Source organism: Peromyscus leucopus, chromosome 2 (assembly GCF_004664715.2).
Source record: "Peromyscus leucopus breed LL Stock chromosome 2, UCI_PerLeu_2.1, whole genome shotgun sequence".
Classification (NCBI taxonomy): Eukaryota; Metazoa; Chordata; class Mammalia; order Rodentia; family Cricetidae; genus Peromyscus; species Peromyscus leucopus.
The window spans coordinates 99,217,156-99,231,902 of record NC_051064.1 but is presented as its reverse complement, the minus strand read 5'-3'; the positions used below and the strand labels follow the sequence as shown (position 1 = coordinate 99,231,902).

General features: G+C 38.9%; 1 protein-coding gene and 1 pseudogene across 2 annotated transcripts in view; one reads left to right on the top strand and one right to left on the bottom strand.

Moving 5' to 3' along the window:
- LOC114689366 (cytochrome P450 2J3-like) overlaps positions 1-14,389 on the bottom strand; it is a 32,116-nt gene extending 17,727 nt beyond the window's left edge. The window contains exons 1-5 of one of the 2 annotated variants that reach the window (XM_037202722.1): positions 14,213-14,389; positions 11,289-11,438; positions 9,955-10,115; positions 4,811-4,987; positions 423-564 (exon numbers count right to left, since the gene is read on the bottom strand). In XM_037202722.1, the coding sequence (XP_037058617.1) occupies positions 423-564; positions 4,811-4,987; positions 9,955-10,115; positions 11,289-11,438; positions 14,213-14,306 (724 nt within the window). In that variant the 5' untranslated portion in view covers positions 14,307-14,389. The remainder of the gene's footprint in view (positions 1-422; positions 565-4,810; positions 4,988-9,954; positions 10,116-11,288; positions 11,439-14,212) is intronic. The other variant, XM_037202721.1, reaches the window with a different exon arrangement.
- On the top strand, positions 7,637-8,324 carry LOC114689365 (annotated as a pseudogene).
- Positions 14,390-14,747: the final 358 nt, after the last annotated feature.

The following is a 14,747-nucleotide window of genomic DNA, read 5'->3' as shown; positions in this document are numbered from 1 at the left end:
TTGTAATAATGATGAGTCTGGACAGACAGAAGTGACATCAACAGGATGTCGGGTATCTGACTAAGGCATCTGGATGGTGTCCAGGGCAAATAGGAAGGCACTGCTGGAAAGGAAGGAGGGACTGAGTAGATTTAGATGCAACAATGTCACTCTCTGATGGAATCTATCACAGAGACAGCTGAATTCCCTCTATTTCCCTAGAACAGAAGATGCTGCAAAACACAGAATATAAAATCTTCACCAATGACTTATCTCAATTCTGACATTATACATGAAGACCACACTCTTTTCCCAGTACATCAAAAAACCTTGCTCCATACTCTATGTTTTCCAATCTATCATTCAAGTTTCTAGCCCCATCTAAACAACAACTTTAAGAAGCACCATTCTTCCTTGTCCAGGTGCATTCAGCATATGGTCACCTTGCACTTCTTGGTGTACAGACATGTAGAGCAGAGCCCAGCGCAGTGTTGCCAACGTTGTCTCTGTTCCAGCAAAGAAGAGGTCCAGAGTGCTGCAGATGAGGTTTTCTTCATTGAAACTTGTAGTTGTCTTGTCTGGGTGCTAGAAAAGATAGTGTGTATTGTTTTAGTTAAAGGATTTGCTTATTTATTTATGCTCTTCTCACACATTACATTCTGACTGCAGTTTCCTTCCGTCCACTTCTCCGAGATACCTCCCACTCTTCTCTCTCCCAGATCCACTTCTTGGTTTCTATTCAGAAAAGAACTTGCCTCCCAGTTCTATGAACCAAATATGACCTAACAAGTTAAAAAATGACTAGGTACAAACCCTCATGTCAAGGCTGAACAAGGCTGCCCAGTAGAAAGAAAAGGGTATTAAGAGCAGTCAAAAGAGTCAAAGACACCTATATTATTCCTGTTAAATATAGCCATATTTTATATATATTAGAATAGTTAGATATACAATACAAAACATACATTTATATTATGTATAAATATATATAATACATTATATACACACACACACACACATATATATATATATATGTTTATTTATATTGTAGAATTGCTTGCAGGCTGTTATCCAGCTAGTCCAACAATGGCTTTCTGCCAACAGACATATGTGTGTGTGTGTGTGTGTGTGTGTGTGTGTGTGTGTGTGTGTATGTGTGTGTGTATTCTATCAGCTTTGTTTCTCTATAGAACCCTAAGTCAAACAACACACATCTTTTTTTTTTTTTTTTCCGCTTATAGAGTTTATTAGAAACAAAGGGACAGAGAGTACGCAGGCCTGTGGGAGAGACACGTGCGTGGAGAAGAGGGGAGTAGGGAAAATGGCGCTGGACTTTTAAAACCGGCTGGGGTATGGCCAGGTCACATCACTACTCTACGCGTGTGCGTAGATCACATGGTCATGTTGCGCGCTTACATAACCATGCAATGCCACGGACTCTTGATCACGCGAGACCCCTTGGCCCGGAACTTGCTAGGCGGAGATATCCGGGCCCATCAGGTATCCTAGCTACGGGACGCTCTTGATGCGGAAATGGCTAGGCGGAAGTGTCCGCCTGGTAAATGTAACCGTGTTGTGAATCCTTCATTCCCGACTCTTTTACTTTTAAAAAAAAAGAAAAATTGTGGTTGACTGGGTGCGGGGGCGACGTTTCTCTCAAAGACTGTTTCCAGCTGAATAGTGGGCGTCAGTTGGCTCTTGGGGGGGTGGTGAGGGGTATCTTGTGAAGTCCGGGAATGATGGTGGGGGTCCTGGAACGACGTTCTGCCTTCTCCTGGTTCCGTGGCTGTCCATCCGTACTGGTCCTGGGGCCTCCCATTTAACAAGATACTGAACAACACACATCTTAATCATAGGAAATGATATGGGAATATAGCAAATACCTAACATAAGATTTTGTTTGCTACAGAAAGAATAAAGTGAAATCTCCATAGTCAGTGCTTGTGTTATTTCGCACTAATCTTTCATTGTAAAAAACCTCTTGGGTCCTATCAGTAGTTCTTTGAATGCAGTATTATTTTTGCCAACCTTCTCTGGAGGCATAAATTTGTTAATATTTCTCCTAGTGTTGATGGTCTTATACCTGAATTCCATATGGTGAATATTTTGCCTCCTCCTCTAGGGATAAAACTTTGCTTCTCTAGATACTATGCCAGGAAGATGAAATAAAAGAGAAGATAGAAAAACATGTACTATTGAACACTTGGTCAGAGGAGGAACCTGGAATCCAGTGAGTCAAAAATTCTATGGCAGATGTGATAATGCAGACTAGCTGAAAGCCTACTGAGATTATAACAGTTGCCATGGTCCATGGCGTATTACAGCAGATGACAACTAATATTCATAAAGTCAATCCACCAGATGAATAACTCTCTGATGGAAGAACCTCACTGGGCAAGGCACACAGGTCCCCTGCTTATGGGTGCTGTTCTGCTTCTGTCTGTAATTTTTTTCACGTGCCACTACATTTCTTCCCTAAAAAACAGCTATCCATATTTCCTCCACTACTCGTGTATTTATCTGATGTATATATTCCATATACTGGGCACACATATATCTGTGGATGGTCAGGAAGATAATTTCTTCTCAAGCTTTATAATTTTGATAAATAGAAATAATACTAGGATATTTTTCATAGCTCAGGCTGACATAGGAACATAACAGTATTCTCAGCTACAAAGACAGCTTTGTACAAATTTAGCTAATTTTAGATCTTAGAGCAAATTCAAAGTAGACTAGTTGTCCCTGCAAATGAATCACAGAAGAATAGATTCCCAGATGATTGGTTGTTGAACCAAGGTCAGGCATAAAGCAACTGTAGTGCCATTTTTTTACTTGCAAAAGTCTGGCTGATATCATTATAGACATAACTCCCTGCACACATTCTCTCAGCAATTGATTCTCTACATGAACTCCTAAATCTCAGGTTTATGATACAAGACTCAAGGTTCTGCCAACTAACTGTTTATGATTAGGTCCTAGGACAATTTTAAGGTCACTATCCTTCAAAGTGTGGAGCACCGAAGTACTATGTGTCTCCTGCCTGCTCACTAGGGAGCTTGCTTAACAGCCAAGCCTTGCCATGGTTATAGTCAGTATAACATTACATGTCAGTGAGAAATCATAGGATTTCACATGTGTTATCAGAATGACTCTGCCTCTTTTTTTTCACTCAAGAAATGCAACATGACCCTTAATATGTAACTCATATATTGTCTAGAGTTTTCCATTGGAAAGAGATGTAGCTGTGTGATAACAGATACTTTCAAAGAGAGAGATTTTTCAAGATGAAGTTTAAAAAAAAGTTACCATCAGGACATGTGTTTCTTTCCTAATAGCCCTCAGATAGAAAAGTTTAGCTCTCACATCATGGATTTTTTTTTTTGCATGCCCTGGGTGAAGTCTTAGAATTGGATCTCTAAAGACTGCAATAAACAGTATAATTAGCATTATGATCTGAATCTGAAACATCCCCTACAGGATCATAGTTTTTTTTTTTTTTTTTTTTTTTTTGGTTTTTCGAGACAAGGTTTCTCTGTGTAGCTTTGCGCCTTTCCTGGAGCTCACTTGGTAGCCCAGGCTGGCCTCGAGAGATCCTCCTGCCTCTGCCTCCCGAGTGCTGGGATTAAAGGCGTGAGCCACCAACACCCGGCTCAGGCTCATGTTTTTAATGTTTGGTTCCTACTTGCTTGGGACTAATTTGGGAGTTTAGGAGAATTAGGTAGTAGAGTCCTCTGGAGAGTTCATCCTCAGGAAGGTACTCAAAGTTATACCAAGGCCCTGGACTCTGCCTTTGTTTCAACTTCCCGGTACATAATGATGTGCAGGCTCCAGCACACCCCTCTGCCATCACGAGCTAAGCTGCTCTGCCATTCCTTCTCTGTCATAATGGATTAAAAACTGAAACTGTGAACCAAAATAAATATTCAATCTCTTAAATTGTCTCTGCAGTGTATTGTCACAAAGATGTAGTGGTAACACCTACATGCAACAGGCTACTTTCCGGGCTTTTGTGTGGTTGGAGAGTCTTGATATAGATTTAGTGGAAGGCAGCAGCCCCACCCAGGCCTTGAGGTTAAAGTCTAGCATTCAGTCAAACTGCCTCTTCCCTGCAGTGGGAACTGAGAAGGGGAGTGGGCCTGGTCTTAGACTGACTCATCAAATACTAGAACTCTGAAATTTAATTACTACTTTCTCTTTGTTTGTATATAGTTACCTCACCTTAGGGTAAGATCAAGGAGGGGCATTCAGTGTCAATACCTGCCATTTTCAGGATATCATTCTAAACAGCAGTGGACCTTTACTTCTAATGATATCCCTGGTGTAATGCTATTATGCATTTCTAAAATACATTTATGCTTTATAGTTGTACTGTGTATTAATAATTGACCTACAAAAATGACCAGATCTTCTTTTCATAACCTGTACATGTTACTTGATAAGCTAAAATTGACCTTAATGATGTGATTAATTAGAGAGAGGAATATTAGCCTGAATTATCCTTATTAGAGGGGGCTTGAGCATAAGAGCCAGAGAGAGGAGATATAAGATGGAAACAGACAATGAGAGAGGAAAGATGCTACAAGCTTGATACAAAAGATGGACGAAGGAGCCATAGCAAATAATATCAGTGCCCTCTGAGAACTTGGAGCATCGTGGTGATGGGATTTCTATAATCCTCAAAAGAAACTCACCTGACCAGTAAGAACAGGAATTCATCTAGTACTGAATCAGTGCAATGTTATACCCTTAAATGTATGGCAATGCAGGATCAGTTGGAAACTACTAAATCATTATATTTTCTCTAAGAAGACCCAGGCAGCATCTTCCTCACCTTTGTCATTTCTGTGAAGAAAGCGTCAATGAAGTCTCTTGGCTCAACAGGATTCCAATCTTTCCGGTGACTGTCCATCATTTGGGAAACAAACAATTTCAGCTTTTCCCAGTTTCTGAAAACTGTTTGATGTGATCCAGGTAGATACTTCATTATGGATGGAAAGACATTGTAGAGCTTATAAAGAAAATTAAGAAAATCTTGGAGACACAATGGAGTAACATTTCTACATTTCTAAACAATCTTGTCCTTCCCTCTGCTTCTCTTAGTGGAACTTTGAGGTCATCTTAGTTTCTGATTTCCTTCTCATCACTGCACATACAGGAGTTTCAATTGTGCCATGCAAAATGTATGAGGGAACCGGCTGCTTATCACTAGCCCAGTTCCTTGCTCTCTGGTCTACACCATCATCTCTCCTATCTGAATGGTGGCATATTAGTTAACAAACTTTTTGATTCCATTGATCATGCCTTCTCAGATTATTTTGCAAATAGTTTTGGAAGAGATTATTTGCCAAAGTGATCACATGGCTCCACTCCTTGACTTAAATTCTCAAAAGCCATCCACTGCATTCTAAGCTGGACACACGGCTTTGAACCAGTGAACATTACAGAGCTGGAACCCTCAAAATCTTCATCACTATCCATGTTTCAACACTGTCCAGCCATGGTCACCGCTATGATCACACTGAGGTCATTCTCTTTCAGATCTATGCAGCTGGTATTGATTGTGACTAGAGAATATTTTCGAAACTAGCATGATCCCTACCCCTCACTTCATGAAAATAATGTTCAAAAGCCATGTCTTAGAGCCTTGCTACTTGATTATAGTGAAAGTTATAGGCATCTTGTCACCTCTTTCTAATACTTTGCCAGGATTTACTTTCCCTCAGAGAAATTACACTAATATGAATTGTGCAGGAAGCTGTGAATGCTGGTGTCCTCAACATGATTTAATTTCCATATAGTAAGATGGCAATTTTTACTGAAGTAAATTGGATGGTGAATAAATTTCAATATATTGGGATAAACAATATAGCATAGTGTAAAATAAGTAATACTTAAAATAAGGCAGTTGTATGGTTATAACTTCTACTATCTTCAGGTTTGATAAAAAATTATAACAATATTCATAAAATCAATATTATTTATATTAATGGACATCAACACTTATTAGTATTATTAATAACATTAAGGTTTGTCAATATTTAAAAACATTAAAGTATATCAATATTTAATATTACTAATAATATTAAGTAATGTTAATATGAGACTGTTTACTAGTGGAGTGTCTCTGCTGCACTCTGAATGGTATGAAATGTAAAGCATGACACAGAGGTCTGGTGGATTACTGTCTATATTTGCATGTTTACTTTTGTACTAAGTTTCAGATGTTGCATTTTTTATATGTAGAGAGACATGGTGAAAATTAATGGACATGTAGTTTTGCAGTGTCTAGCAAAGTGCCTAATGTAATTGGTCATGTCAATAATATTTTTATTATCACTCTTTGCCACCTCTTTGTTTCCCTTCTAAGACTTTCCCATGATACATACACCTAGAAGTTAACTGGATACTCCTAGGAGTCACTGAACTCCACTGACTTCCTAGGCTCTGCTTACTAGAAGGAAAGCAATGGAACTGATGGGCTTGGAATTACCATGACTAAGGGTTAAAACAAGGAACATAAAATAGTGTAGACAATAAGTGCAACTGACCTCATTCTTTATGCTCCTTTTCTTATCTAAAAGTCATGCTAATCCATGTTATAGTGAGGGCATTCCTGGACTTGAGGGGAAAGTGCTTGTGGGAATAAGATAAGTGAGAATAACTCCACTTTGGGGTGTATCATAGAGAGGTGGATGCATGGAAACAGAAGGTTGTAAAGAGAAAATGATCTTTGAAAGGACCACAAAGTATTCTTTAGATTCATTCTCTCTGGAGCCTTTGTGTAGCCCCTGTATGCTAAATCTAAAACATCCACAACTGTTACCTCTACACATTCCAAAAGAGATGTCCAAGCGAATATAACCCTTAGCACAGAAACACCATAAATATGAAAATACAAGCTGGGAGAATGCCACTAAAAATCATTACCCCTGAACAAATGAACTCAAAGGTTTTAAAAACAAGATAAGTGATACATGAAGAGTTCAAAGGCTTTCTTATAGAAATGATCAGTGGCCTAAAAGAGCATGCAAATAGGCAAATGAATTCTATACAGGACCTGGACATGAAAGACAGGAAGGTTAAAAACAAAAGACAACAGAAACAATGAAAAAATCAGTAAAATGGTTGAAAGGATCAGTAAAATGGAAGACACATGCATCAAAGAAACAAATTTTGAAGAAGAAAATGAAAACGTTAAGATATGAACAGTTTGAGGAGTCAAATAAAAACACACAATGGAAAACATTACCAACAGACTAAATTAAACAGAAAACTATTGAGAATGGAGGACAATGTTGAGAAACATTGTGTTCAAATATCAATAAAGAAAAATAATGAGCATGACTACATTGTCTAAGAATTCTAGGATACAATCAAGAAACTTATGCTATACACATAGGTGCTATAGCCAGAAACACATAGAGGACTCAGCAATTAACAGCTCTTGCTATTTCTTCAAAGGACCTGGGTTTGATTCCCAGTACCAAAATTGTGGCTTACAGTCTCCTGTAATGCCAGTTTCAGGGGATCCATGGCTCTTTTCTGGCCTCCAAGGCACTGCATACATGGGGTACAAACACACACAGGCCAACCTCCCACATGCATAAAGTAAATAACTTCCCATACACATAAAATAAAAATAAATCTTAAAATTTTAAATGATATTGGCCTCAAGTACATACACACAGCCAATGTACTCCACTGGGATCTGAAGCCCTCCAACCTGCTTATCAATACCACCTGCGACCTTAAGATATATGACTTTGGCCTAGTCTGTATTGCTGACCCTGAGCATGACCACACTGGCTTTCTGACGGAATATGTGGGCACACGCTAGTACCAAGCCCCAGAGATCATCCTTAACTCTAAGGGCTACGCCAAATCCATTGACATCTGGTATGTGGGCTGCATTCTAGCTGAGATGCTCTCCAACTGGCCCATCTTCCCTGCCAAGCACTACCTGGACCAGCTCAACCACATTCTAGGTATCTTGAGCTCCCCATACCAGGAGGACCTTAATTGTATTATCAACATGAAGGCTTGAAACTACCTGCAGTCTCTGCCCTCTAAAACAAAGGTCACGTGGGCCAAGCTTTTTCTCAAATCTGACTCCAAAGCACTAGACCTGCTGGACCGGATGTTAACCTTCAACCCCAACAAGCACATCACAGTGGAGGAAGCACTGGGCTCACCTGTACCTGGCATGGTACCTGAGAGATGAGCCAGTGGCTAAGGAGCACTTTGCCTTTGACATGGAGCTGGATGATCTCCCTAAGGAGTGGTTGAAGGAACTGATCTTCCAAGAGACAGTCTGCTTCCAGCCAGGGGCACCAGAGGCCCCCTAACAAGAACAGGCATCCCTGTGCCCCGGGACCTGGTCCTGCTCCTACCTGCTCCTTCTCTGCGGATTGTTAGAAAATGAACTTTGCTCAACCTGGACCCTGGAAACCCAGGCTGGACCAAGGGTGGACTTTGCCACTTTCTTTCACTTTGCTACGGTCTTCTGCTTCAGGCAGGCTCCTCTCACCCAAATCCCCTACCCCATCTCCCCAAGGCCTGAGTGGTGAGGTGGTTCCAGAGCTGATCTCTGCTGCTCTGCCTTTATCTACTACTGCTAGCCCTGGCTCTGGCAGATCATTCTAGAATGAAAGGGCTATGACTGCCCTAGGACCTATGCTACCGAGGGGTGGAAGACACTGAGTAGGGACTCAGGCTAAGTTCTACCTACTCATCTTGTTAGAACCCCACCCTATTTTCCCCAAAGGAACATTCCTAAGTCTCAAGGGCTAGTTTCCTTGAGGAGCCAGGCCAGGCCAAACCCTCTCCGTCTCAAAACTGCCACATGTAACTGTGTGTGGGTTATTGAAGAGGAGGTGGGGCCCGTGGACAGCTGGTACCCCTCCCCATCTCCCCACGTCTGTATCTAATATATAAATATAGAGATGTGTATATAGATAAAAAATTAAATGAGGGAAAAATAAGTATATTTCAAGGAAAGTAAAAACTAAGGCAACTTAGTTCTACTAAGCCGGCAATGGAGAAGGTGATTAAAGAAGCATTATACACAGAAGAGAAACAAAAATAATGTCAATCATGAGGACACAGGAAAGACTAAAAAATGGCTGAACTATGAAGGAAATTATTTTAATTAACATAATTAACAAGCCAACTGGGCAACAGTGATAGAAAAGCAAACAAAGAATAAACACTAATTCAACCAATCAGAGAAATAACTGTCAAAATTATAGGGATTATTTTAGGCAGTGGGGATTATTCAACAATAATCTGAAATGTGAATGCCTCCAACACAGCAAAAAAAAAATAGACTGCATGAAAAAAACCTAGACTAACATTGTACTGTTTCTAAGATATAGACCTTGTTGGTAAGGGCACCCATAGACTGAGAGTTACGAGAAAAAAAATAAACAACCACTGAGCAAAAGAAAATTAAAAACATAGAGTTTTAAGTACCCTGGTATCTGTGAAAGTAGATTTCAAACTGCAACTAGTTGAATATGACTTTTAAAAAGGCAATATAAATTAATAAAGAACAGTTAATCAATCAGAAAAATTGTAACTAAATATTACTCAAATCAAATTCAGGGTTGCAAAATTCACAAAAATCAAACATAATTAAGATAAACTACCAGAGGAGTCCTGAAGTAATAATAATAAAGGATGATTTGGGTAAGTTGCTCAATCATAGTGCATAACATTACTATTTGTTTTTAAAAAAGGAAAATTCATACATACATGTACATGTATCAATTTCAATAATAAAATAGTTCATATAAATGTTTGAAATGTTTTGTACATGCTAAGTTCTTATATTATAAATTGGTTTATATCGAATTTAACTCTTAAGGCATTATATAAGAGCTTAAAATGTCCCTCAAATAAAAAGAAAAGTCTATCTGTTTTTGAATCAGTCCAAATCCAATATTATTTCCAAATATGCAAAGGTAGAGACCTTACCACACACATCATTGATGCTTCCAAACATATGACCTCATTTATTAACCTCAGCAGCTCCTGAAACTGACCATCATCATGCTCAAAGCGCTTCCCAAAGGTGATGGAGCAAATGATATTGGAAACTCCAATGGTGATCTTGAGATGAGGGTCAAAAGGCTGTCCTGGAGGTATGGAGAGGTCATGTGTCTTTCAAAGATACTGGCTTGTTTCCTTCCTTCTAACCTTTCTTTCTTTCTTTCTTTCTTTCTTTCTTTCTTTCTTTCTTTCTTTCTTTCTTTCTTTCTTTCTTTCTTTCTTTCTTTCCTTTCTTTCTTTCTTTCTTTCTTTCTTTCTTTCTTTCTTTCTTTCTTTCCTTTCTTTCTTCCTTCCTTCCTTCCTTCCTTCCTTCCTTCCTTTCTTTCTTATCTTCTTTATGTTTTTTTTTTTTGTTGTTGTTGTTGTTGTTTTTTGAGACAGGGTTTCTCTGTGTAGCTTTGTGCCTTTCCTGGAACTCACTTGGTAGACCAGGCTGGCCTCGAACTCACAGAGATCCGCCTGGCTCTGCCTCCCGAGTGCTGGGATTAAAGGCATGCGCCACCACCGCCCGGCTTCTTCTTTATGTTTTTACAAAGATTCTACACTATGGGGACATAAAAATATGAACAATAGAGTATCATATGTAAAGCTCTGGCTACAGCCTTCTATAGTGGGCCTTGTACAATTCAAGGTCTTTGTTAATATCTGTGAAGTCACATACAGAATGAAGCTTTAAGTTCAACAATTTGTTTAATGACCCATTTGTTTGCTTAGTTGTAGAACTCCCGGGGGCAAGGGCATGGCTAGATGTTCACTGTTCAGTCCTCAGTGCCTAGCACAGTGAAGACCAAAGACTAGGATTTAGACAATTAATAACAATCTATTCAATGAATGAAAGGGTCACAGCCTCCTGTACTATTCTGTAAAGAGTTTACTGGGGATGTCTTTTTGTATGCTGTGAATGTGTGTTGCTCTGATGTGGTTGATAGATAAAACGCTGATTGGCCAGTAGCCAGGCAGGAAGTGTAGTATAGGCGGCATAAGCAGAGAGAAGAACTTTGGGAAATGGAATGCTGAGAGGAGACTCTGCCAGCTGCTGCCACCACGAGAAGTAAGATGTAAAGATTCTGGTGAGCCACAAGCCTCATGGCAAGGTATAGATTTATAAAAATGGGTTAACTTAAGATATAAGAACTAGATAACAAGAAGCCTGCCACAACCATACAGTTTATAAGTAATATGTCTCTGTGTGTTTACTTGGGTCTGAGTGGCTGCAGGAGCCAGGTGGACACAGGAAAACTCCAGCTATAAAAGCTTACCTTCTTCCTCTCCTATGGCATCTGCAAGATGGAGGGCCTCCTCCTGTATGCATTGTTCTAAGCTCTTTTTCCCCAATCCAAAGTTCTTGAGTGTCATTAGTGCGAACTTTCGTTGCTCCTTCCATGTCTGGCCACTGGAGAAGACCAACCCTGGAAAGAAGAGATTCAGCATTATAGTATTGTAGTTCTGGCTGAAAAGTACCAGAAAAACTGTTATATTAAGACATGTGAACAGAGGAAAAGAAAGGCCATAAAGTGAATTGATAGCTGTCTATAGATAATCTCAGTGCAAGTGACTAACATGTTCTGGTGACCTGAAACACTACATAGTACAGTAAGTACTTCTTATGTATTATACAACTTTGTACTGATAGAAACTAAACAAGTTTATCACCAACTAGCAAAATGTCCATTTCAGTTGGTAAGACACTGAGGTATGATGATAAATTTAAAGTAATCTTTGAGTGCTGGAGAGATGACTCAGTGGTTAAGAGCACTGACTGCTCTTCCAGAGGTCCTGAGTTCAATTCCCAGCAACCACATGGTGGCTCACAACCAATTGTAATGAGATCTGGTGCCCTCTTCTGGCCTGCAGGGACACATGCAGGCAGAATTAAATTACAATAAATAAAAAAAATAAAGTAATCTTTGACAGACAACAAGTAGGTGGACATCCAGCTGTTGTTCAAATTTCCCTGGTTCTAAAGCCCCAAACTGATTAGTCGAAATATGTCTACTTATGTTACAATGAGTGCTAGGAATGCACTCATAGATAGGACAAGGCACACATTGCTAACAAGGCAACATAGGCATTATAGAAGTTCTAGCAAGCATGGATTTTGAAAGATGACAAAGTGACTCATGAAGCTAAGAAGGGTGAGTATTCCTCACATCACACATACATATGCACAGAGAGGTGGAGGAAAAGAGGAACATGCTGGTGTTCTCAGTATTAGTTTTGTCTCAAGGTACTTACAGTGCCATTCTCCTGTCTATGTCTTATATTTCAGAACAATGATCCACACTTTAAACACAGGTCTTGGCCTCTATCTCATGTATTATTCCTTCAATTCAGTCATTTATTTCCTGAAACTCTCCTTTCCATTCTGGATCCTTGAGTTGTAGATTTTCTTCCTAATACTTTGCTAGAAATTTTCTATAATTTTTGTTATTTTACTTTTTTTCTACTAAATCTTGAAACACTGGAGTTTTTTTTTTAAGACTAGGTCTAAAACCGCACTTCCACACCAAACTTTGTTTCAGGAAATCTAATGAATTCCTATAATTTACATAACCCCTTCTGATAGTCAAACTGTAGTTTGTCCCATAAGGCACACACTCCTGTATCATGCTCATGATCATAAACCTTGCCAGTTACAGCACTTACACTCACCACATGTATGACAGAAGTCATTATTAGATTCCTGAAACTCCCCAATGGAAGTCAACATCACTAATCACCCTGTCTTTTGTCATTGTCATCTTTGAATCACTCACAGCTCCTGCAGTCTCCTGAGAACCCCATTTTCCTGGCATCTAAGTCATATGTCATGATGGCTTCTCTCTTGAATGACTTCAGTCCAAGAGCATGAATGGCACCATCCCAGTCTAACCTACTGTCATTTTCGTCATCTTGAGTGTTCAGACTCCTTCTTGTATAACTTACAGTGATAATATCTTTGCTATCATTCTTCTATTCTCTACCTGGCATCCTAAGTGTGTCTCAAAATGTGTAGTATTTGGTTTACAAATACAACCAAAACCACTTAAGAATTTCTCTTGCTGTTATGATGAAAACCAAGAATAGGCTCTTTCTTGCCAGACTCAACAGTTTAATGTTCACTTAAACATGTCCTTCAGATATTATACTTGCCACACTGTATACCTTGCAGTTCTTTCAGATCCCTGCTTTCTTGTTCCTTCAAAGAAATTCTATCCTTACTGAATATTTTTTCATACTATTAAATGAATACCATTATTTCAAAAATGTTTCCTGAATCCTAAGACAAGTTGGATATCTTTGGTAAAAGCTTTATTATTATAGCATGACTCAGATTTTCTATTAGATGAAGTATGTGTCACACAACAAAAATGATTTTTTTATTTATTCTGGTAACAATTAATCATGTATGCCACTGACTGTGCTCCTCATAGCAGATAATATGGTCAATGATGTACTATTAGTGGATGATTATTTGAAGGTATAATTAAATAATGGCAAAAATTTGTATAGGATTATACAATTGAAGTCTGTTTTCAACTTTTAAACATATAAGTTTATTAAATGACCACATTATATACTCATGCTAGTCTATTCTCACACTGTATGGAATGCTAGAGAAACCTATGTGGCATGCTCTTAATTATGTAGTTTAAGGAGCCATAAGAAAGAAGAGCAGCCCACGGAGGAAGCTGACTCAAATCCATTTTCCTAGGGCAGAGAGTTGAGTGGGAAAAGGGAAGTGAAGACATAGTGTGTCTTGCTGTGGAAGAAGCTGCTACTACTTCTTATCCATGCATCTAGATATAGTTGGCAGGATATGTGGTTTTCTGTCTCTCTTAAATGGAGAGACTGTAATTTGCTTTAATCTAGGAAACTGAGCAGGCAGCTAATTTAAAGTAAAATTTCATGAAGTATTTTGTTCACAAGAATGCTGTAAAATTACAGACAAATTGGTGTCTTTAACATTGCACACACCTTATAATTTACTATAAGCACTATTATCTGTATTTCTTTCATTTTTAAAAATTTCATACAGGGACAATACATCTTGTTCATGTATTTTTTCCATTCTTTCCATACAGCTCTACCTGGAACCTTTCCTAACTAATATTTGTCCCATTTTCAATTAAAACTCATGTTTTATTTTTTTTTTCATTTTGAATAACCTACTAAAATCAACTGTGCTGCCAATCAAACTTACCATTGTTATTAAAGACATGTTTTCTGAGAGGTGTAATGGGGCGCTTCAAAAAGTTTTGTTCCATTTGAGAGAAAACTTCTTTGATTAAGGGCATTCCAGTTATGACCACCAAGGGGATGTTACCAAAATCCAGGCTAATTAGGTTTCCATACTTCTTCACAAACTGAAAAACATTTCAATAACCATAATTAAGTATGGTGATATTTAAATTGTACTGAAATGTTATTTTATTTGCATGTTAATAACTGAAGTTGCCTGGGGGGTCAGAACTAATAGCAAGCCATAGTAGAAACTGGGCGGTGGTGGTGCATGCCTTTAATCCCAGCTCTTGGGAGGCAGAGCTAGGTGGATCTCTGTGTGTTCAAGGATACAGCCAGCATGGAGACACATGCCTTTAATCTCAATACCAACCATAGAAGACTTGAAGGTCTGTACAGACAGGCAGTGACGAGGGGGTCATGCGGTTGGGTTTACAACCAATGAGAAGGCAGAATAGAAAGTCTATAAAAAAGACAAACAGACAGGAAGTAGGTCT